This window comes from Rattus norvegicus, chromosome 14 (assembly GCF_021556685.1).
Source record: "Rattus norvegicus strain SHRSP/BbbUtx chromosome 14, alternate assembly SHRSP_T2T, whole genome shotgun sequence".
Lineage (NCBI taxonomy): Eukaryota > Metazoa > Chordata > Mammalia > Rodentia > Muridae > Rattus > Rattus norvegicus.
In genome coordinates this window covers 68,243,867-68,270,088 of record NC_141547.1, presented here as the reverse complement: position 1 = coordinate 68,270,088, position 26,222 = coordinate 68,243,867, and the positions used below count along the sequence as shown (strand labels likewise).

Below are 26,222 nucleotides of genomic sequence, written 5' to 3'. Positions count from 1 at the left end.
TAAATCAGGAACAGATAAACCAGTTAAACAACCCCATAACTCCTAAGGAAATAGAAGCAGTCATTAAATGTCTCCCAACCAAAAAGAGCCCAGGTCCAGACGGGTTTAGTGCAGAATTCTATCAAACCTTCATAGAAGACCTCATACAAATATTATCCAAACTATTCCACAAAATTGAAACAGATGGAGCCCTACCGAATTCCTTCTACGAAGCCACAATTACTCTTATACCTAAACCACACAAAGACACAACAAAGAAAGAGAACTTCAGACCAATTTCCCTTATGAATATCGACGCAAAAATACTCAATAAAATTCTGGCAAACCGAATTCAAGAGCACATCAAAACAATCATCCACCATGATCAAGTAGGCTTCATCCCAGGCATGCAGGGATGGTTTAATATACGGAAAACCATCAACATGATCCATTATATAAACAAACTGAAAGAACAGAACCACATGATCATTTCATTAGATGCTGAGAAAGCATTTGACAAAATTCAACACCCCTTCATGATAAAAGTCCTGGAAAGAATAGGAATTCAAGGCCCATACCTAAACATAGTAAAAGCCATATACAGCAAACCAGTTGCTAACATTAAACTAAATGGAGAGAAACTTGAAGCAATCCCACTAAAATCAGGGACTAGACAAGGCTGCCCACTCTCTCCCTACTTATTCAATATAGTTCTTGAAGTTCTAGCCAGAGCAATCAGACAACAAAAGGAGATCAAAGGGATACAGATCGGAAAAAAAGAGGTCAAAATATCACTATTTGCAGATGACATGATAGTATATTTAAGTGATCCCAAAAGTTCCACCAGAGAACGACTAAAGCTGATAAACAACTTCAGCAAAGTGGCTGGGTATAAAATTAACTCAAATAAATCAGTTGCCTTCCTCTATACAAAAGAGAAACAAGCCGAGAAAGAAATTAGGGAAACGACACCCTTCATAATAGACCCAAATAATATAAAGTACCTCGGTGTGACTTTAACCAAGCAAGTAAAAGATCTGTACAATAAGAACTTCAAGACACTGAGGAAAGAAATTGAAGAAGACCTCAGAAGATGGAAAGATCTCCCATGCTCATGGATTGGCAGGATTAATATAGTAAAAATGGCCATTTTACCAAAAGCAATCTACAGATTCAATGCAATCCCCATCAAAATACCAATCCAATTCTTCAAAGAGTTAGACAGGACAATTTGCAAATTCATCTGGAATAACAAAAAACCCAGGATAGCTAAAGCTATCCTCAACAGTAAAAGGACTTCAGGGGGAATCACTATCCCTGAACTCAAGCAGTATTACAGAGCAATAGTGATAAAAACTGCATGGTATTGGTACAGAGACAGACAGATAGACCAATGGAATAGAATTGAAGACCCAGAAATGAACCCACACACCTATGGGCACTTGATTTTTGACAAAGGAGCCAAAACCATTTAATGGAAAAAAGATAGCATTTTCAGCAAATGGTGCTGGTTCAACTGGAGGGCAACATGTAGAAGAATGCAGATCGATCCATGCTTATCACCCTGTACAAAGTTAAGTCCAAGTGGATCAAGGACCTCCACATCAAACCAGACACACTCAAACTAATAGAAGAAAAACTAGGGAAACATCTGGAACACATGGGCACTGGAAAAAATTTCCTGAACAAAACACCAATGGCTTATGCTCTAAGATCAAGAATCGACAAATGGGATCTCATAAAACTGCAAAGCTTCTGTAAGGCAAAGGACACTGTGGTTAGGACAAAACGGCAACCAACAGATTGGGAAAAGATCTTTACCAATCCTACAACAGATAGAGGGCTTATATCCAAAATATACAAAGAACTCAAGAAGTTAGACCGCAGGGAAACAAATAACCCTCTTAAAAAATGGGGTTCAGAGCTAAACAAAGAATTCACAGCTGAGGAATGCCGAATGGCTGAGAAACACCTAAAGAAATGTTCAACATCTTTAGTCATAAGGGAAATGCAAATCAAAACAACCCTGAGATTTCACCTCACACCAGTGCGATTGGCTAAGATCAAAAACTCAGGTGACAGCAGATGCTGGCGAGGATGTGGAGAAAGAGGAACACTCCTCCATTGTTGGTGGGATTGCAGACTGGTAAAACCATTCTGGAAATCAGTCTGGAGGTTCCTCAGAAAATTGGACATTGAACTGCCTGAGGATCCAGCTATACCTCTCTTGGGCATATACCCAAAAGATGCCTCAACATATAAAAGAGACACGTGCTCCACTATGTTCATCGCAGCCTTATTTATAATAGCCAGAAAATGGAAAGAACCCAGATGCCCTTCAACAGAGGAATGGATACAGAAAATGTGGTACATCTACACAATGGAATATTACTCAGCTATCAAAAACAATGAGTTTATGAAATTCGTAGGCAAATGGTTGGAACTGGAAAATATCATCCTGAGTGAGCTAACCCAATCACAGAAAGACATACATGGTATGCACTCATTGATAAGCGGCTATTAGCCCAAATGCTTGAATTACCCTAGATCCCTAGAACAAACGAAACTCAAGACGGATGATCAACATGTGAATGCTTCACTTCTTCTTTAAATGAGGAAAAAGAATACCCTTGGCAGGGAAGGGAGAGGCAAAGATTAAAACAGAGACTGAAGGAACACCCATTCAGAGCCTGCCCCACATGTGGCCCATACATATACAGCCACCCAATTAGACAAGATGGATGAAGCAAAGAAGTGCAGACCGACAGGAGCCGTATGTAGATCGCTCCTGAGAGACACAGCCAGAATACAGCAAATACAGAGGCGAATGCCAGCAGCAAACCATTGAACTGAGGATAGGTCCCCTATTGAAGGAATCAGAGAAAGAACTGGAAGAGCTTGAAGGGGCTCCAGACCCCAAAAGTACAACAATGCCAAGCAACCAGAGCTTCCAGGGACTAAGCCACTACCTAAAGACTATACATGGACTGACCCTGGACTCTGACCCCATAGGTAGCAATGAATATCCTAGTAAGAGCACCAGTGGAAGGGGAAGCCCTGGGTCCTGCTAAGACTTAACCCCCAGTGAACTAGACTGGTGGGGGGAGGGCGGCAATGGGGGGAGGGTTGGGAGGGGAACACCCATAAGGAAGGGGAGGGGGGAGGGGGATGTTTGCCCGGAAACCGGGAAAGGGAATAACACTCGAAATGTATATAAGAAATACTCAAGTTAATAAAAAAAAAATAAAATATAAAGTCTTTGGCTACAACCAAAAAAAAAAAAAAAAGAAATTCAAAGTGAACAGATGTTGATGCGATTTCAGGGGAAATTGAAGAGAATGTTCTGAATGGAGCTTTGAAAAGCAAATTGTACCACAAGTCAGAAATTCAGCCAATCTGTATATCAGATTCAGAAAATACTCTTGCCGCTCTCAGAGGGCAAGAACCTTTAGTGGTCTGAACATGCTTGGCCCATGGGTAGTGACCCTATAAGGAGATGCAGCACTGTTGGAGAAAGCATGTCACTGTTGGGGAAGGCTTTGTGATCCTCGTGCTAGCTGCTTGGGAGAAGGTCTTTTCATTGCTTTCAGAAGAAGATATATGACTCCCAGCTCCTGCTGCAGCACCATGTCTGCCTGACGGGATGCTGCCATACTTTCTGCTATGATGATAATGGCCTGAACCGCTGTCTGATACTGTAAACCAGCTCCAGTTACATGTTGTCCTTTTTAAGAGTTGCTTTGGTTATGGTGGCTTTTCGCAGCAATGAAAACGCTAACTGAGACAAAAGACTTCTAAAACCTTCATATTGGATTTCTAGACTCCAGAATGAAGATTACTTATTTCTATCTTTAAGCTAGAAATTTGTAGTACCTCTCTTGGCACCCCAGCACAACAATTCACATGGGCAGAGCATATGGGAGAATGCTTTCTTTAGTTATCTAGTAGTGATTTTTCACCTCTTCAAAAGCCCACACCAGTCTTTGCTTTGCCAGTTGGGATATTTACCTTTGTGCCTTAACTATCTCCTGTTGTTTTACTCTGTGTCAGGAGACCAAAGTAAGTTGTTAAAAGTGCCAGGAATAACCAATTAAATGCTTGACTGTTTCGAACTTTACTGTGAATCAGCTGACATGCTTTGAACTGGGACTGAGTCTAGGTTACATACACATATACACATATGCATGCACATGCACATACACATACATATACACGTATGAAAGATTGATAGATAGATGATAGATTGATAGTTGCAGATACATAAATATATACACATAGATACACAGAGATACCAATAACATAAATATGATAGATATAAATGATAAAATATATAGATAAATGTGGGTGGTCTAAATTCATTTCTATTGATGTGATAAAATATTCTGACAAAATGCAACTTAGGGGGAAAATGTTAATTTTAGCTAACAATATAACAATTTTGGGTTATATTCCATGAGGTCATGCAGGACATAGTGACAGGAATTTGAAGTAGCTAGACATGTCACAACACCTTGATAGTCAACAGAGAGAAAAATAAATACACAAATACTTACATGGTCACTTGTTCTTAGGTGGACTTTTCCACCCTTAATATTTTAAGAGCAAGTTAAGTGATACCAATAATTGGATGAATATTCCATATTAACTTAATTAACTAAATTACGACAAGCCCCATAGGATAAACAAATGAAGGCAATCTTCTCTTTGAGTCTTTCTTCTCAGGAAGTTTTAGGTCATGTTACCTTGACAATAAAACTAATTATCTCAATGGATATACGTGTGTGTGTGTGTGTGTGTGTGTGTGTGTGTGTGTGTGTGTGTGTGTGTAAATAAAACTTTGATAGAAGTTTTAGGAAATTAAGTTTAAGACTTTTTTTCTTAAAGACATTATAAAGCAATGAAGAATAAAACATATGGGAGAGACTGACTAATATGAAAATTATATAGTGCACTAAAAGCCGACATGAGACTCATTAAAGCCAAATTGAATTTTTCAAGTGCATCATTTTATATTTAATATAATTCTAAAATAAGACATCCTTGCAAAATTAGAAAAAACTACTATCAGGAGAAATATACTGTATATAAATATTCACCTTAGACAACTTTTATTTTTGATGAAGTTTGTCTCTCATAACATAATACCTACATTTGTAAGCAAAATAGCATGAGAATAGAAATCTAATTTTATGATGGTATAAATGAAAATTGTGCAGATTATCAAATTTTAATAATAAAGAGAAATTATACTTGTATCCTATTTGTAATAAAATTTAAAATTATAGCCTGATTGAGTAAAAATATTCTAATTAAAATGTCATTGCCTATCCTCTAATCTTTCTGACTTTGTATCTGCTGCTACCTTCCACATATAGCATATAACATATTATTATATAAAATATATTTCACACATAAATAAATATACATATATTTAAACATATATGTATATGTGTACCCATATATACAGACACATACACACCTATCTGCAGTGATGAAGTTGAAGCAAAACTGCATTGTAACTTTAAATGGAGAAACAAACAAAACATGAGTTCTTTCAGAATGTTGCAGTCAAAATATATCTGTGAGAAGTCTTTGCCTAAAGGAAGGCAGCCATGACTTTCATGTTCCAAAGATCCAGAACTTGATTTGAATACAAGTGTCAGAAGTCAATGCAAATGCTGTTTTCCTATTAATCAAATCACAAGTCATTTGTTCGTTGAAAACTTACACAGTAGGAAGGCTACCTTGAAGAATCTTTGCAGAATAACTCTTACAAAGAAAGCATACTCTTTTCTCTACACAGCTTAAATAGAAGTAGAAAATCTTTTGTTTCTGTTTTCTTCAGAAACTACCTATTATATACTATCTCTCTCTCTCCCCACCTCTGTGTGTGTGTGTGTGTGTGTGTGTGTGTGTGTGTGTGTGTGTGTGTGTACATGTATAGCATAAGTTCATCCTGAGTGGTTGGATACTAATAGTTTTCATCTAAGAAAATTTTCTTGTTCTACAAATCATTGATATTTTTATTGGTCTTAAATGATAAAAAACATCATTTATTTTACTTCAATTTATGCAATTACAAACCTCTCTTAGCAAACTGGCTCCATCATATCTACCACAGAAAGACATCTGTGTAGCAGGTATGATTCTAAGGCATTAGAGTTCTAAGGCATCTCTGTCATTGTACAAACCTCTCTCTTGAGGAAGCAATAGTGATGTAAATTAACATCAGGGTTGCTTTTTTCATGCAGCTGATAAGCACCTGGACCATAATAATCTCACTTTCACTAGTTTGCCATGTTGGCCCTGAGCTGTCATTTATCCAGTTTGAATCTCAGTGTTTACCTGCAAAATGTAGGTAAAGTTTTTAAGTATTTTAAGTTTTGAATACTATTGCTAACAACCACTAAGAAGATTATGTCTATATGAGTATTCTTGCAAATAAGTGTATACACATAACTGTGACTTAAAACTGTGAATATATAAGTTATGCTAATGAAATATAATAGCGATTAAACTCTATGTCAGGTGAGTAGTGGGTCTTATTACATAATGTTCAAAACATGAGTTCTAAAAATGTTCAATAATATCACCTATGCATATTCTGTCATAGTTATGACTCTTATGAGTTGGAACTCAAGAGTTCTTTCCAAGGAAACTGTTTAACACACTATTTTCAAGCATAGATAGGCTCTTCACATCATGATTGAATGTGTTTATGCAAGAACTTATTATTAAATTATGTTTAAATTCACACAAGCTTTTGTGGTGGGTATGGTGTTACATTACATTCATTTCTGTGTATGAAGAAGTTCTGTCACTTTATTTACAAAGACAATCATTTATATCACGAACAGAGATTTTTTTCCTGTCCCAGTTAGGGTTGTTTTTGCTGTGATGAAACACCATGATTCAAAGAAACATGGAAAAAAAGTGTTTTTTCTCTCAGGTTTCCATGGAACAGTTCACCATCAAAAGCAATGAGGGCAGAAACTCAAACATGACAAGAACCCAAGGAGCAGATACAGCTGCTGTGGAGGAGTGCTTCTTCCTGGCTTGCTCCCCCTGGCCTCCTCAGCATGTTTTCTTATGAAACCAAGGACTATCAACTCAAGGGTGGACCCACCCACAATGTGTTGGGCCTTCCTACATCAATCACTAATTAAGAAAATGCCCTAAGAGCTTCTCTTGGCACCTAAAGGAGGCATTTTCTCAGGTGAGGCTCCCCCTGTTCTGATGGCTCTACCTTGTATCATGTTGATGTAAATCTGTCCAGAACACTCCCCAAAAATACCACTTCTATGATCTCATCGCTGGCCATATACTAATTCTTACCACCTGTAAGTTTTTTACAGTTTTCATCATCAGTTACTACCTTGCTGGAGAAAGCTATGTTTGTAAGAGGTATATGAAAATTCTGACACCAATTTTAGCAAATTACATGAACAAATGTGGAAGCCATTTATTCCAGTACCAAATCAGGATAAGTGCATCCAGATAGAATTGGAAACCCTAACCAAAAATATGCCATGTTCTTCACTTGAGTTTCTTCACCTTGTTAATAAGGTTGAGCATCTGCGTGCAACTTACTAGTACAAGGAAACTTGTGTCCTATAAAATGTCCTTTGGATATAGCTTATGTAGCAATAAAAATTGACCTAAATATACATGGAAACTTTAAGAATTAAAATAATAAGTGGATGGATACTTACTTAGGACAATTTCACATTCATGGTAAAAGTCTAATTAATTATGTTAGATAAGCTAAATGCATTTCAAAGGGTAAGAAAGCATGGTTTCCAGTTCTGTCAAGCCCTGCTCTATTTAGTAGTATAAACTAAAAGGAAGGAGAACTTAGGGGTTCTACAATTTTCTCTGAAGTATTTCCTCAGGAACTTTATGCTCCTTTCTTTCCCCCTCTGCTTGTTCTTGTAAGCCTACGCTCTACACTCACAGCTTTTATTTGATGGCATATCTACATATATCAATATCTATATCATCTATCTCTATTAATATAAATATATATACATACATACATACATACATACATACATATTTATATCCATATCCGTAGCTGTCTCTCACAGAGATGAAAGTGAAACTATCATCTTTCTAGGGGATGATTCACAGTATTTTCCAACAATTTCCCTAAAGACAAACTGATGAACGTTTTTTGGCTTTGTTGAAAGTGTTATCTTACTCCAGGCCCTGAATGTTTGGAGATAAGATTGAGAAAATCCCCCGTTTGACTTGCTGACCAGTACATTCACAGTTCTTTTTCATTGTGATTTGTACAGTGAACAATCACATAGGACAAAACAACCTCAGTAAATATGTGTTGGTTAAATTGTTTGAATGGACTTGTCTGTAAATGTGTGAAAGAAATATTTGATTTTGTAGTGTCGGGTGTCTGTGCTTTGCAAATATATTTTATCCCTTATATAATTTAGTTTATTTATTGGCACTGTTCTATAACACACTATGCACAATCATGTACATCTTTCTACTTAATTACTGTAGTTTATAATTTGACAATTTTGCATGTGTACATAATGAATTATAATAATTCTCATCTCACCCTTCTTTTATCTCCCTCCTAACCCCCCTTACTCTTTACTAGTAGTCCCTGTCTCATGATCATGGACTTTGGTTTTCATTTTATGACCCATGCGTTTCACTTGGCCTATCCTCAAAAACATGACAAGCATTGATTGGAGTGGCTCAGGCAGTCCTACCCTTTAGCTGGTAGTCAGTGAGTATTTAAGAGCGCTTAATGAGGTATAATTACCTTCAGTTGTGCATTCACAGATATTATTTCCTCTATCCATTATGCTCATTGAATTTTCTAGTGTATCAAGGTTCAGAAGATGACTGTATCACAGTTAGAGTTGAATTTTCACTAATTTAGGTAATTGTCCTCTGTTGTGATAAAATAGTCTGACAAAAATAATTTAAGAAATAAAGTATTTAGCCCATAATTCCATATTGTAGCTCACAAGTCCATTCATGCTGTGATGTCAAAGCAGCAAGAAGTTGGAAAACTAATTGTATTACATCCATAGGAGTACAATAAATAGTATACAGCTTTCTTTCTTTACTTGTGTAATCCTGAATCCTTTGCCTAGGATGGTGCCACCCATAGGGGTAATTCCTTCTATCCCATTGACCAAAATCACAATGATCTCTGATAGGCATGTAACATTTAACAAATTCTAGACAATCCTTCATGGGCACATTTTTTCCCCAGAATATTCTAGACTATGTAAAATTGACATTTAAATACAACCCTTATACTTATCATATTAAATACATACTTTTTATTCAATAATCATATTCTCTTTCTAAAAATAATATCCATAGTAACACCAAGTTTGATGTTATAGTTGTACTCTTTTATAAAAAAATAAGTAAATAATTTAATTATATAATTATGCAAATTCATTCTTCACTTGAAAGATTTATACAATGTACAGTTAGTATTTCTTACTGGCAGGTGACATTGGAAGTTTGTTCATATACAGTAGGATACGTTGAAGTATATACATTGTGGAATATGTTAACTTAGCTAACTGACATTTGCATTACCCCTCGCATATCATTTTTGTGGTGACATGTATGAGTTGTAATTTTTAGAAAGCAACATGTTACCATTTGTCACTTTACATGAAGTAGATCTCTCAAACATAGTTCCTCATGATTTTCTATGCTTTGAATGCTCCAACCAGAATCCCCCTTCCCTATTACTCATCATTTCTTCAGCCTCTAATGATCAGGATTCTTTACTCACTGTCTATGATATAAGGTTTATAGATTACACAAAGGAATGAGTTCATGCAGTACTTGCCTGAATAAATTGATTTGCCATTGTTTTCTCTAGGTTTATAAATATTGTGACAATGACAGGCTTTGAACATGTAACCAAGTAGATGAAGACATAGAGAAACATAAATATATTAAGACAATAGTAATTCTATATCTGTCTCTCATAGACACCCACCTGGAGAATATCTGCACAAATATTTGGATATATTTTGCAGTGGGACAGACCATCTACTATTTTCTGTAGTTAGAGAGGTTGAATTAGAAAGGCATGCTGGTATGAGGATTTTCTGTGAATCTGAGGGCTACTCCCATGTACACAATCAATGTTGGAACTGAGAATAGATCATAAGTTGATATACATTTTGTTGCTAGACAAAGATTAAATAGCAACAACATTTTAAAGATATTTTATCAATGAATAATCATGCCTATTACTAAAATATTCAATACATACTTCAAATTCAAGAACAATGAACAAAACTTCTCGTTAATGTAGGCTGCGTGTGGAAGTATGTTTAATGTGTTGCCTCAAAGCAGACTGAAAGACGGATCTCTGTATCCAGACTACTGGGCAGAGAGCAGGATTCTCAGAAGTATGGATAATCCTGAGAGAACAGGTAAGACCACCTATTCTGCTCACATTCCTGGTCCTAGAAGAGCCTGCTAGGAGCCCTCTGCACACAGGAACTGAGAAACAGCCTGGGATAGGATCCTTCTGGTTTCCTCCTGTGCCCAGAGCTGACCATGGTACCCAGATCCTGCGGAGGAGAGACAGCTGGTCTCCAGGAGTGATGACATAAGGGCTTATGGGAGGGTCTAGCCATTGTCAGAGACAGTAAGACCAGCTAACACCAGAGACAACCAGATGGCGAGGGACAAGAACAAGGACCTAAGCAACAGAAACAAAGAACACTTGGCATCCTCAGAACCCAGGTCCCCAACCAGAGCAAGCCCCGGATACCCCAACACATCAGAAAAGCAAGATTTTGATTGAAAATCACAGCACATGATAATGTTAGAGGACTTTAAGAAGGACATAAATAACTCCCTTAAAGAAATATAGGACAACACAGATAAAGAAGTAGAAGCCCTCAAAGAGGAGACACAAAATTCCCTTAAATGATTACAGGAAAATTCAAGCAAACAGGTGAAGGAATTGAAAAAAAAACATCTAGGATCTATATATGGAAATAGAAACAATAAAGAAACCACAAAGTGACACAATCCTGGAGATAGAAAAACTAGGAAAAAATCAGAAGTCACATACACAAGCATTACCAACAGAATAGAAGAGATAGAAGAAAGAATCTCAGGGACAGAGGGTACCTTTGAAAACATTGATACAGGAGTCAAAGAAAATGCAAAATGCAAAAACCTCCTAACCCAAACATCCAGGAAATCCAGGACACAAGGAGAACATCAAACCTAAGGATAATAGGAATAGAAGAGAATGAGGATTCCTAATTTAAAGGGTCAGTAAATATCTTCAACAAAATTATAGAGGATAACTTCGCCAACCTAAAGAAAGAGATGCCCATAAACATACAGAAGCCTACAGAACTCCAAATAGATAGGACCAGAAAAGAAAGTCCTCCCATCACGTAACAGTCAAAACACCAAATGCACAAAACAAAGAAATAATATTAAAAGAAGTAAGGGAAAGAGCTCAAATAACATATAAACGTAGACCTATCAGAATCACACCAGACTTTTCAATAGAGACTATGAAAGCCAGGAGATCCTGGGAAGATGACATACAGATCCTAAGAGAACACAAATGCCAGTCCAGGCTACAATACCCAGTAAAACTCTAAATTAACATAGATGGAGAAACCAAAATACTCCAAGACAAAATCAAATTTACACAATATCTTTCCACAAATTAAGCCCTACAAAGGATAATAGAGGAAAACTCCAACACAAGGAGGGAAACTACACCATAACAAAAGCAAGAAAGCAATCTAATTTCAACTAAACCAAAAGAAGATAACTACACAGACATAATTCCACTTCTAACAAGAAAAATAACAGGAAACAACAACCATTGGTCCCGAATATCTTTCAATATCAACAGACTCAATTCCCCAGTAAAAAGACATATACTAAGAGACTGGATATATAAAGAGGGCCTAGCATTTTGCTGCATACAGGAAACACACTTCAGTGACAAAGACACACACTACCTCAGAGTAAAAGGCTAGAAAACAATTTTCCAAGCGAATGGTCCCAAGAAACAATCTGGAGTGGTCATTCTAATAAATAAATGTCGAATAAAATCAACTTTCAACTCAAAGTTATCAAAAAAGATAAGGAAGGACACTTAATATTCATCAAAGGAAAAACCCACCAATATGAACTATCAATCCTGAATATCTATGCTCCAAATGCAAGGGCATCTACATTCTTAAAAGAAACCTAGCTAAGTTCAAAGTACATATTGCACCTCACACAATAATGCTGGGAGACTTCAACATCGCACTCCCATCAATGGACAGATTATGGAAACAAAAACTAAACAGAGACACAGAGAAAATAGTAGAAGTTATGAACCAAATGAATTTAACATATACCTGTAGAACATTTCACCCTAAAACAAAAGAATACACTTTCTTCTGAGGACCTCATTGTACCTTCTCCAAAATTGACCATATAATCAGTCACAAAACAGGCCTCAACAGATAGAAGAAAATTGAAATATCCCAGGCATCTTTTCACAACACCAAGGTCTAAAGCTGGTCTTCAATAACAACAAAATAACAGAAAGGCCATGTATACATGGAAGCTGAACGATGCTCTAATCAATGATAACCTGGTCAAGGAAGAATCAAAGAAAGAACTTAAAGACTTTTTAGAAATTAATGAAAATGAAGCAACAATATACCCAAAATTATAGGATACAATGAAAGCAGTACTAAGAGGAAAACACCTAGCTCTGAATGCCTCCAAAAAGAAACTGGAAAGAGCATGCATTAGCAGCTTGACAGCACTAGAAACTTACTTAAAAGCACTAGAAACAAACAAACAAACAAACAAACACCAAAACAAAACAAAAGGAGAAAACAAAAACAAAAAGAAGCAAATACACTCAAAAGGAACACACGGCAGGAAATAATCAAACTCAGGGCTGAAATCAACCAAGTAAAAACAAAAAGAACTGTATAAAGAATCAACAAAACCAGGAGCTGGTTCTCTGAGAAAATCAATAAGATAAACAAACCTTTAGTCAGACTAACTTGAGGGCACAGAGAGAATATCCAATTTAACAAAATTAGAAATGAAAAAGGAGACATAACAACAGAAACTGAGGCAATTCCAAAAAATCATTAGATACTACTTAAAAAACTGTATTCACCAAAACTGGAAATCTGGATGAAATGGAAAGTTTTCTAGACAGATATCAGGTACCAAAGTTAAATCAGGATCAGATAAACCATCTAAATTGTCCCATAAGTCATAAAGAAATAGAAACAGCCAGTAAAAGTCTCCCAACCAAAAAATATTTCAGAGCCATATGGGTTTAGTGCAGAATTCTATCATACTTTCACAGAAGACCTAATAGCAATACTCTTCAAACTATTCCACAAAATAGAAACAGAAGGAGCACTAAGTAAATCCTTCTATGCAGCCACAGTTACACTTATACCTAAACCAAACAAAGACCCAACAAAGAAAGAGAATTGCAGACAAATTTCACTTACGAATATCGATGCAAAAATGCTCAATAAAATTCTCGCAAATGAATCCAAGAAGACATCAAAATGATCATTCCTCGCGATCAAGTAGGCAAATGTAGGAATGTTCAATATGTGGAAATCCATCAACCTAATCCACTACATAAACAAACATAAAGAAAGAAAACCACATGATCATCTCATTAGATGCTGAAAAAGCTTTTTGACTAAATTCAATATACTTTTATGTTAAAAGTCTTGGAGAGATCAGAAATTCAAGGCCCATACCTAAACATAGTAAAAGCAATATACCGCAAACCAGTAGCTAACATCAAACTAAATGGAAACTTGAAGCAATCCCACTAAAACCAGGGAGTAGATGAGGCTGCTCACTCTCTCCCTACCAATTTAATATAGTACTCAATGTCCTATCCAAAGCAATTAGACAACAAAAGGAGGTCAAATGGATATAAATTGGAAAGGAAGAAGTAAAAATATCACTATTTGCAGATAATATGATATTACACTCAAATGACCCCAAGAGTTTTACAGAACTCCTAAGCCTGATAAATGACTTCAGCAAAGTGGCTGGATACATAAATTTAACTCAAGCACATCAGTAGCCTACCTCTACTCAAAGGATAAACAATCTGAGAAAGAAGTGAGTGAAATGACACCCTTCACAATTGTCACAAATAATATAAAACACCAGAGTGTGACTCTATCCAAGCAAGGGAAAGATCTTTATGACAAGAACTTCAAATTTCTGAAGAAAGACATTAAAGAAGATCTCATAAGATGGAAATAACTCTTATGCTCATGGATTGGCAGGATTAGTATTTTAAAAATGGCCATCCTGCCAAAAGCAATCTAGAGATTCAATGAAATTCCCATCAAACTTCAACTCAGTTCTTCATAGAGTTAGAAAGAACAATTTGCAAATTCATTTGGAATAACAGAAAACCCAGGATAGAGAAAACAATCCAGAACAATTAAAGAACTTCTATGAGAATCATCATCCCTGACCTCAAGCTGGATTACAGAATAATAGTGATAAAAACTGTATGGTATTGGTACAGGGACAGGCAGGTAGATCAATGGAATACAATAGTAGACCCAGAAATGAACCCATATACCTATGGTTTCTTGATCTTTGACAAAGGAGCTAAAACCATCCAGTGTAAGCAAGATAGCATTTTCAACAAATGGTACTGGTTCAACTGGTGGTCAGCATGTAGAAGAAGGCAGATCGATCCATTCTTATCACCCTGTACAAAGCTTAAGTCCAAGTGTATCGGGGACCTCCACATTAAACCAGATACACTCAAACTAATAGAAGAAAAAGTGAGGAAGAGTCTTGAACACATGGGCACTAGGGAAAATTTCCTGGACAGAACACCAATGACTTATGCTTTAAGATCAAGAATCTACAAATGGGACTTCATAAAATTGCAAAGCTTCTGTAAGACATTAAGACAGAACAGCAACCAACAGATTGGGAAAAGATCTTTACAATCTTACATCCAATAGAGGGTTATTATGCAATATATACACAGAGCTCAAGAAGTTAGACTCCATAGAGTCAAATAACCCTATTAAAAAATAGAGCTAAACAGAGAATTCTGAGCGGAGGAATATTGAATGACTGAGAAATATCCTAAAAATCTTTGATATTTTTAGTAATCAAGGAAATGCAAATCAAAACAACCCTGAAATTCCACCTCAAACTAGTCGGAATGTCTAAGATCGAAATTCAGGTGACAACAGAAGCTGGCAAGGACATAGAGAAAAAGTAACACTCCTCCATTGTTGGTGGGATTGCAAGCTGGTACAACCAATCTGGAAATCAGTCTGGAGGTTCCTCAGAAAACTGGACATAGTACTACCTGAAGATCCAGATATACCACTGTTGGACATTACCCAAAAGATGCTCCAACATATAACAAGGACATGTTCCAGTATGTTTATAGCAGCCTTATTTATAATAACCAGAAGCTGGAAAGAACCTAGATGTCCCTTACCAGAGGAATAGATGCAGAAAATGTGGGACATTTATACAATGGAGTACCACTCAATTATTGAAAAAAATAACTTCGTGAAATTCATAGGGAAATGGATGGAACTTGAAAATATTATCCTGAGTGACATAACCCAATCACAAAAATACACACAAGGCATGCACTTACTGATAAGTTGCTGTTAGCCCCAAAGCCCAGATTACCCAACATATAATCCACAGACCACATGAAGCTCAAGAAAGATGACCAAATTGTGAATGTTTCGGTCCTTCCAAGAAGGGGGAATAAAAATATTTATAGGAGGAGATACGGAGACAAAGTTTGGTACAGAGATTGAAGAAATGCTCATTTAGAGTCTGCCCTACCTGGGCATCCAGCCTATATACATACAGCCATCACACCCAGTCCCTGTTGTGGATGCCAAGAGGTGTAGACTGACAGGAACCCGATATAGCTGACTCTTGAGAGGCTCTGGCAGAGCCTGACAAATACAGAAGCTGTTGCTTGCAGCCAACCATTGAACTGAGAACTGGGTCCCCAATGGAGGAGATAGATAAATGATTGAAGGAGATAAACGGGTTTGCAACCCCATAAGAAAAACAATACCAACCAATCAGAGCTCACAATGACTAAATCACCATCCAAAGAGTACACATGGACAGATCCATGGCTCCAGTTGCATATGGAGCAGAGGATGGCCTTGTTGGACACCAATAGGAGAAGAAGTCCTTGGTCCCGCCAAGGCTCGACTGCACAGTGTAGGGAAATATCAGGGCAGAGAGGTGGAAATGGGTCAGTGGAGAGGTGGAGGAACACCCTCATAGAAGAACGGGGAGGAGGGATGAGATAGGGGGGTATATGGACAGAAAACCATGAAAGGGTAAACCATTTTAAATGTAAATAAATTAAAAAATCAAAAAGAAGAATGACATCTCATTATTGACATTCTAAAATCGAGATAAATAAATAAATAAATAAATAAATAAATAAATAAACAAACAGGTTGCAAGAAAAGCACAGGATCTCAACCAGCTTGCTAGAGTATAAGCTGGACTCTAACCAATGTGTGCATGTAGGCAGGAATGTATTAATGTGGTTTTAGGTTGAAATGTAGTCACTGTTTATGTCTATGTGTGCGAGCATTTGTATATGTGTTTGTACTAGATGTAGCTTGCAATACTAGTAGGATAGTCTTCGATGCCATAGTTAATAGTAATTAAGAATCTTCTGAAGGCCTAATCCCTGGTTGTTTAACACAGACTATCACTGAGTATTCCCTCATATCATCCTCATAATTTGCTTCTATGACTGTCTACTTTCACCTTAACATGTCTAGGCTACACTCTTTATTTTATTGCCAAGAGGGTGACAATATACTCTGGATGCAGTCATATATATATATATATATATATATGTATATATATACATATATATACATATATATACACACATATATACACACATATATACATAAATATGTATATATAATCTTATAAAGTTGGATTTCTTAGGCAAAACAAAAGATTTTTTTACAATTATAAGGCAGAATATTGCTTTCTATATATAGCTAAGCCTATAAAGGATTCTGAAAAATTAACTAACTAGACTAAATAAATATCTAGAAAATTAGAATTTTCCCATTTAAACCTTGTCAGTAAAAGGAAGGTATTTGATATTTCTGTGTGTTGCTGTAACATTGTTTTTAGGCTTTCAGAAATTTGAGTATCATTGTTTCCCTTGGTCTATTTAAGGTGTTTTTAGGCTGAGCGAATGTACAGCATTTGGATTCAGATGTCTCCGGGAGCTGAAAGAAGCTATTGGATCTCCTGAAACCAGAGAGACAGACAGTAAGGGGTCACCAAATATGGATGCTAGAAACCATATTTTTGTCCTCTAGAAATACAGCTAATGCTCTAACCCTAAAGTAGTCTCTCTAGTTCCCATTTGCCTTTATGTGAAAAGTCTTTGTATCTGGCAGATCTTCACAGATAGACTTTACTTTCAAAAACAAGAGGTTTCCAGTAATTCTGTATTACTGTAAGAACATGCCAACTTGATTTCCTCATTTTCAGTTTATCTCTTATTTTCCTTATAACAGTAACTAAAGATTTTGTAGAAATGCACATAAATTTATATTAATATATATTCTTCCAGGTTCATCAGCAATTCAAACTTATATTATGAATTCCCATGTCATGTAAACATCTTTGAAAGGCAATACTATCCTACATCTTTAGAAAATTAACAAACCGAAGTAGGTAATAAAGCTATAAACACTAGGCAATCATTGTTTGATCAATGTCACTTAAGGATTATAGTTTTTTACCACACACAGTCAGGAAAATGATAGAAGCCAAAGTAATTTATAGAATGCATTAAGTTTAGTCAGACATGCAGAAAATGCTCTGTGGAACTTATTGAGGATTTTGATTTCTCTTGCTATTCTCATATTGATGGATCTGTTTCTCACGTTCTTCCCTTACTATTTTCCACAATACAGACTGTGTCCCTTGGTATGAGTATGCTATCAGGAAACAAGATATGTAGAGTGGTCACTGGGATTCCCTTAGCAATATTTTATAGCTAATTATCATGCAAAATGAGATAATTTGAATTGCTGTCCAGCTTCTTTGAATTGTGTGTGTGTGTGTGTGTGTGTGTGTGTGTGTGTGTGTTCAGTACTTTTGTTAATCACATATCTTAAACATATTATGGCAATTTTTGCACAAGGTAATGTGATGTTATTCATGCAAAATCCTCAAAGTTAACTGATAACCACAGAACATCCACATTGAAGGTACAGGTAGCATTGTAATTTACATTTGTAGTCAAAAATAAGCATTACTTCTATGTTCAAAAGAAGTGCTATTAAGCCTTTTTGGTATTGTGTTAATACCATGGCTGTTCATCTGTAATGCAACTTCTGCAAAACTCTGGTAACTTAAAAATTTACACCTACCTTGTTCACTCTTATGATAATTGAAAAATCTTCATCAAGAATAGCGACGTAAAAAACTACTGATAGTCTTGTAACATGCACTAAGTAAAATAAAGTGGAAAGAGAGTTAAAAAAGATAAAAATACCAGAAAAGACATTAAATAAGATAAAAAAAACTACCAACGTGTCACAAGTGACACCCAACCTGTGTAACAAGCCACACCTTAAAGAACTGGTATTATGAAAAATTTTAGAGATCACTTCCCAAAAATATAAAAGCATAGTTAAAGCCATTATACTTTTAATTCTGCTGAACTATTCACTCCACTGTTTGAGAATAATGACTGCTGATCACAGAAAATGCTGAATGAAGAATCAGTCTACAGAATGTGCTGCTCACACGTGACCATCATTACCAAGGCAAAAAGCACTCTAATGCTTTCAAAGCAGACCAGAGCTTCATGTATACATATTTTTGCAAATATTCTTTAGATTTAAAAGTAATTTCTGCCTGGTAATAACTAAGACATACATAAAATTCTGTGCTTTAAATTATATTCCTCCTTATTTATGTTTATTCAATGACAAATGAAGTCTTCAATCTTTTTACTTTACTGCCATTTCATGAATTTAGGAATGATATAGGTTTCTTCAGCCTACTCTTGTAAAACTCCAAGCTTAAAATGTCAAATACTAGTTTTCTCAAATATAGAACTTTCTAGAGCTGGCAGAGGATTAAATGAGCTCATGTGTGTTAGGAATTTAATATAGCGCAAGCTCCAAGCTTTGGCACATGTCATCAAAATAATATCACACACTACTCCAGTACCACTGCATGCCAGCCTTCTCTCTAAATTACTTAATTCCATTCTAAAAATACATTTCTGACACAGCCATGACATTATCAAGTGAGAACGTGGAGCAACTGACAGGTGAAGCAGATGTTTGTAGTTGTGGTAACTAGCAAGTGGCTATATTTGGATGTTAAGCTAAGCATCCTGATGTGGCATCCCATATGCTCTTGGGAGCAGTTATACAGATAGCCCCTTATGCTTAATTACTTATAAGCAGAATGTTGACCATAGTATAACACTCATTATACATTAGTTGACCCTAGACATAAAAAAAATAAACAAAGATTTATACAGTCCTGATGCTGATGGATTGGTGTCAGCAAATATTTTACTGGTGTTAGTTTGGGATCCTCCAAGATAGCTAGTACTTTGAAAAGTTCCCATTAATGGAGAATGTAAAAAATCTGAAAAGCCAAGGGTGGAGAGTAGATGAAGTTATAAGTGAATGCGTATTGTTGATGTGAGCACTGATGTATCAAAGATTCCATGATATCAAAACTAACTGGACCACTCAGACCTCTTAGGGACTAAACCACCAAACAAAGAGTATACCTGGAGGGAGCCAGGACCCCAGATACATATGTAGCAGAGGATGGCCTTATCTGACATCAATGGGAGGTGAGGGAGGCTTGATGCCTCAGTGTGTGGGAATGCTAGAGGGGCGAGGCAGGAGTGTGTGAATGGGTAGAGAAGAACCTTCATAAAGGCAGAGGGAGGAGGGTGAGGGGGGATGGGATGGAGGGGGTTGGTGGAAGGCTAACCATGAAGGGGGATATCATTTTAAATGTAAACAAGTAAAATTATTATTATTAATAATAAAGATGTCAATTCCTCAGACTCACAAGAATGACAATGGTAATGCCAGGTCAGTATCAGAGGAAGGTCAATGCCTTCCCATGGCCCAAGTATGGATGATGAAAAACACTTGGTCTGGAGCTGAAAGTAATATGTGCAAAAGATATCAACTAATGACTGTATGATCACATCCTCCTCCTAGACTTTCTGCCTACAGAAGCCCCTTCAGAGATTAAATAATCCACTTACTTGTTCAGGTTGTATAAGATAAATATACTATCTGCCACATCTCCCTCCAAGTACATGGTCTGTGGCTACTGGCTTTAAAGCACTTGTGTCTATCATTCCCCATCAGGCTTCTCGGACCCAGATGCATACGCTGTGGCTCCTGAGGTGATGAACCCACTCTAAGGCATAGTCACCAAAATCAAAACTCTACTCAGCAGGAACCATGCTTCTGAAAGACGGTGTGCAGCAGGCAGGCAGGAAAGAATACCATGGTTACAAGAAAGTGCTAAGAATGAGTTGACAAAACAAAATAACAAACAAACAAACAAACACAGAACCTGTGAGCCAATTGTGCTCAGGAACTTCCAGTGAGGTGGTTGTAATAGAAGTTGCTCTTTTTGGTTAGAAAATGTTAAGAGCTGGTCCAGAGCCAAACACATGTTAACAACCACTCCACTGGGAATGGTATGGTCCTTGTTTCTACTTAGGATAGAGCTGACCAGAAAAAGAAAATCCTTTAACAACTTTACACTTTAACAGCATTTTGAGGTTTAAATTCAGTGGATTCATTGAACCACCTGTGTTTTTATTTTATTTGAGCAGAAATGCTCTTTCCAAACTCTAATTAAAGTCTGCTTTCTAGACCAGTCTTTCATGTGGTGGGTGGAGACATAAAATATTTGATCCTTTAATGTTTGGTGAGCCACCATTGCTGTTCAGAGAGAGGAGGGTAATATGAAGAAACACTGCTTATTTCTTTCTGCCTGCTGGGAGGTATTTGAACTGATCCACTGACTCCCCCTGAAAGCCAACAAATGTGGAAGAAAGCTAGAGTTCTGAATTGGTAGATTCTTACATTCATCAAATATTCTGATATTAGTTTTTTCTAGGACTAACGTCCTTATGATATGTTGCTATTCAAACATGAAGTAAACATTTCCACGTTAAATGTATTACTATAGAGCATCCCTGAAAATGATGGGCATGGTTAGAGGAAAGGTTAATTTGGAGGGTTAATAACAACAATATCAACTAACCAGATATCCCAGAGCTCCCAGGGACTAAAATACCAACCGAAGCGTACACATGGAGCTACCCATGTATCCAGCCGCATATGTAGCAGAGGATGGACATGGTCAGCCACTGGTCTTGTGAAGGTTAGATGCCCTAGTGTAGGGGAATGCCAGGGCAGGAAGGCTGGAGTGAGGGAGTGGTTAGGGAAGCACCCTCCTGGAAGCAGGGGGTGGGGGATGGTTTGGGGCAGTTTCCAGGAAGGAAACAGGAAAAGGAAATAACATGTGAAATGTAAATAAAGAAAATATCCAATAAAGGAAAGAAAAAAGGAAAAACATTATCCAAAATAAATGCATATGTATATAAACCCAATCTTCATAGCATGCAGTCTTCTCAGCAACTCAAGTTAAGAATGTCAACAGTGTAATGAAAGTAAAAAGCATGTGAGATAAAATCTTAGGTTTTTTCTATTTTTGTTTTTAGCACTCTAGATATTTATCTTAGAGTTCTAGTAGATAGCAAACTACACTGAAATGTTGGAGGATGGAAGGTTATAAAATAAGATCAATTAGTAGACAATTTTTATGTTTTCTATGTAGGAGTCTGTCTCCTCAACTTTCACCATTCCTTCCTTTCCTGCACCATGGTTGCACTCTGTGTGTGTGTGTGTGTGTGTGTGTGTGTGTGTGTGTGTGTGTGTGTGTGTGTGTGTTTGGTAGTTAGTAAAATACAATGTACTCTACAGTTGTAGAGTTTTTACTATGGATAGGTCAACATCAGTACTTATTAATTTGTGATAAGTGAAAAAAATACTATTCTCATTACCCCAGTAGAAAAAAGATCCAATTAACTGTTGAACCTTGAGATCAAATAGGGCTCCTTTGGCAAAATCCAGCAAAAATTTGCTTTGCTCATTCAAGTTTTACAAGAAAGTAACCATGACCATTCAGCCTGTTGTCTACGGCAGTCATAGTAAGCTAACAGAAGAATTGAGTCATGGTAACAATGGCAATATAATCGCAGAAATGAAAATATTTTAAAAAAAGTTTGCAGACCCTAATTCCTAACTAGATACCCCAACGTGAGCTTAATAATTGTCTAGCTTTGTAGTGCTTTATCAATTGGTTTCAGTTTCATACAAGATTCTAAAGTATATTGTCATGCATAAAAGTAATGTTTTTTTCCTAAAGTCTTACCTCAAGGATTACCTAAAAAAGCAACAACCTATAGACATCAGAAGGAAATGTGAGAGCTGTGGTTGAATATAAAATATCTCTATATCCTCATAGGCTATTACTTAGTCTCTAGATGGGTAATGTTGCTTCCAATGGTTGTAGAAGCTTTAAGATAAATCTGTTCACTAGGGATGGAGTGGCTGGCTTTATACCCTTGCCCCACTGCCTTTCTGTTCTTGGCTTTCTGGTAGCTCTGTTTCCTGTCCCACCAAGACGTGAAAAGATAAGGTGTTCCAGCTGCTCATCTTTGCCCACCATAGAACTGCCTGCTTGCGTTAATGTCTTGCTATTGTGGACTGTATTTCATTAAACTATAAGCAAAAATCAAGCCCTTCCTCAGTTAGGGTTTCTTCTTGGTTGTTATTTGGTCCCAGAAGCAGGAAATCACTAATTCAGTGAGTGTTATAGTAGCAATTCTTATCCACCTGTTTGCACTGTTTCCTTTCTGTCTCAGGAAATGCAATGTTTTTCTCAATACACCAATGATTTGAAGTTCAGAGACTGATATGTGGTCTTTATCCATACACTTACATGGCAGTTTTTATTGTATACTACAGACCTTCATTAAATATGTCCATCTTTCTCTTTTGACAATTTCTTTCTGAAATCATTTGTGTTGTTAAAGGTATGCCCTTAGATTCAACCATGCATATTTCTAGTTGAATGGAATAACTTTTCTGTTTAGATCATTCATTAGCATTTTCTAAAAGCATCCTTGCTTATAGATGAATGTGTAGTTCTCCTTTTTTCTTTTGGTATGAGAAATAATCTGTGAGTATTTCGCAATATCTGCCTTTCCTGGTTTCCATAGAAATAGCAATCTAACTACAGGATATGTCTCTTCAATCTCCTTTTAGATCTTGTATGATTATATGGCTAGATTCTGCTTAATTGATCATCAAGGGAAATGATATGTTCAGCTTCTAAATTCTAGCTATGTGGGAGGTATACTTGATGATCTGATCATTTTTCTCTAGTCTCTTGTTAGGATGGAAAACGCAATGATGATGAAATATGTTCTAGGGATATTTAGAATATAATGGTTCTAGATACTCAACAAAGAATATATATATATATATATATATATATATATGTATATATATATATATATATATATATATATATATTCAGAACCATTACCAAAGCCATTACCAATGTATAGTGAGCTGTCCAGAAGCTGAGAAAGCTGTTTGCCAGATCACTATATCAATGAAAATGTAATTTAAATTTAAGTATGTGTTGGGATTTTACCTTATAAAGGCATATGATTTTGCAAAATAATCAGTTCCATATATGCTAAGAAAAGAAGAAATTCTACTCTGAAGCAGTAGCATTAGAGAAAGTTCTAGAATTTGGGACAAATTCCTCTGGGAGTTTGCTCCTTGTGTGTTAATACCTGATAAACTATTTTCCCTCTATTTTGCTCATTCAGTTTTTTCTCAGGATTCTCTCCATTTCCTTTAGATCTGCTTACAGATATCACATAATGACAGAGGAAGCCTGCCATTGTTTAAAGCTCCGTAGGTGTGACGTTATTGTGCACTATGTGGAATTTATCCTTGTTTTATATAAACTCTGGTTTTTCTGCCCTCATAATTTGTTGCAATCTGGACATGGCATTATAATGCTTATGTCAAGAATCTCTGGTCTCAAGTTTATATAAGCATTGTTCATCATTTATTCTCTGCCTTGTCAATAAAAGCTGGAAAAGCCAATGACTAGGCAATAGATAGACTAGAGCATGATTTCTACCAGCCAGGGGAGGCAGGAGATAAAGAAAAGAAAAGTGTCACTAAGGAGAAGGGATTTTGAGAAACATCAAGGGAGAACACACCTGAAGCCCAGAGAGACAAACCAACAGAAAAATGTAAGCATCTCCATGATTTTGACTGGAAGATAGTCAAAGTAGCCTAGAGGATTAAACTAGAATTATAATGCCTAGTTGTACTTTAATTTGAAAAGAAATCTTGGTCTCCTTGTGTAGTTATTGGAGAACTAGCTAGAATAAGGAAAAAATGCCACTCTATTAATTTGCTGCATATATTTGTATTAAAATTTATATTACAAAGCTCTTCATTATGTTCCTTCCTAATCATTTAAATCTTCCACCCTTAAACACTAATCACCAGCAAAGTACATACTTCATCCTGTTCTTTGGGATGAAAAACAAATGCCGACAGAGAATCAACCCTTTGCTAAGTATGGCTGAATCACTGAAAAGCCAATGAATCCAAGGAGAGTGAATATGAATCACTGTACTGCAGGTATTATAGTGGTAAGAGATGAAGCCTCAACAGATAAGAGGTAAGCCCTTGTCGTTTATGGAGAGTTTGTGAACTCCACGAAGAGGTTTGTGTTCAAATGGATTTAGAGGGACCAAAGTGCTTTAATGATCAGACACAATAAGGAAAGAGATTGAGAGAGCTGAGTGTTTAGTCAGGCAAGCTTGTAGTGCATGATGGCATTTAAGTGGTGGATCTTAGTCATACACTTCAGGAATAACAGCGCTGACACACTCTTAGGCTGTTTATTTCCTCTATTCTACTCAGTGTTATAACAGACGTGAAAGGTAGTCTCCACTTCTAACACCATTGTCTGTTCAGGCTGTCATCGATATTCTTATAGTTCAGGCCGTAAATAACAAAATTGTATTTCACACAGGCGTGTGGATAGAAGTCTTCGATGTGGCCTCATGTGAGAATTTTTTGGGGGCTACATCTCTCCTCTGACACCCACAGGAGTTCCTCTAGTCATTAGGCACTTGGTCTCAGGGAAAACTGGGATTTGTGGCTTAGATGCACAAGTAATTTCAGAATTAAGCAGCAAGAAGTAGAAGTGTAGCCTAAACTATTTTAATGTGGATAAGTGCAACAGTTACCAGAAAGAAGCACTGAGAAAGACAAAGGGCATGACCAAGAGCACTGACGTGAACTTCAGTTAGAGCAGTAACCCGTCCTCGATTTTAATATTGAAAAATGTAAGATTTTAAAGCTATTCTCTTTACACAGTTGCTAAGAAACCTAAATAAAATAAAAGAATGTTTCAGGAGGAGTATGTCACAGGAATATAATTGATAAGGCGAAATTCTTATTCACAAGTATGCAAGGAGGAAGGATTATTGTAAACGGACTTAATGGTGTTGTTTTAGGTTCCCGTAAATGTCTGGAGAAACGAACAAGGCTCTACTCAAGACTTTAAGTTGGAGTAATTAATACTTTATCATAAAGCACCTGCATGAAAAAGGAATGTTAATTCTATGTTGGTAATTATGACAGCAAAGTTGTTCCCTTTTCTGGGAGTTTTGCTTCTCCTGTGATAAGGTGCTTACTTTAGTTAGACTCTAGAGTGAGAGTTACTAATCTTTCCCATTCTCCACAATTTCAATGTCATTCTATCCTATCTCTCTCATACTTACAATTTTCTATGATTTCAATGAAAGTGTCTCCCCAATGCATCTAAATAGTTGGTCTCTAGTTGTTGGCAATGTTTATGGAGGTTACTTAGAATGTGATCTCTTACTGAAGGAAGCTGCATTCCAGATTTGTACAGTCTGCTTAGGCTCTTAAATCCCTGTGTAACTGTTAGCTTTCTACCATTTGAGGCGGCAACTATCTCTGTTATGTAACATATTTTAAAATCTTAGAGATTTCACAGGTTGATCACTAACA

General features: G+C 36.5%; 1 protein-coding gene across 2 annotated transcripts in view; it reads left to right on the top strand.

Annotated features, from left to right (window-relative positions):
- The window catches only part of LOC148001377 (uncharacterized), a 39,272-nt gene extending 19,723 nt beyond the window's left edge, over positions 1 to 19,549 (top strand). For both annotated transcript variants that reach the window (XM_087584746.1, XM_087584745.1), the window contains 3 exons: positions 6,929 to 7,195; positions 10,298 to 10,418; positions 17,242 to 19,549. In XM_087584746.1, the coding sequence (XP_087440872.1) occupies positions 6,929 to 7,072 (144 nt within the window). In that variant the 3' untranslated portion in view covers positions 7,073 to 7,195; positions 10,298 to 10,418; positions 17,242 to 19,549. The remainder of the gene's footprint in view (positions 1 to 6,928; positions 7,196 to 10,297; positions 10,419 to 17,241) is intronic.
- Positions 19,550 to 26,222: the final 6,673 nt, after the last annotated feature.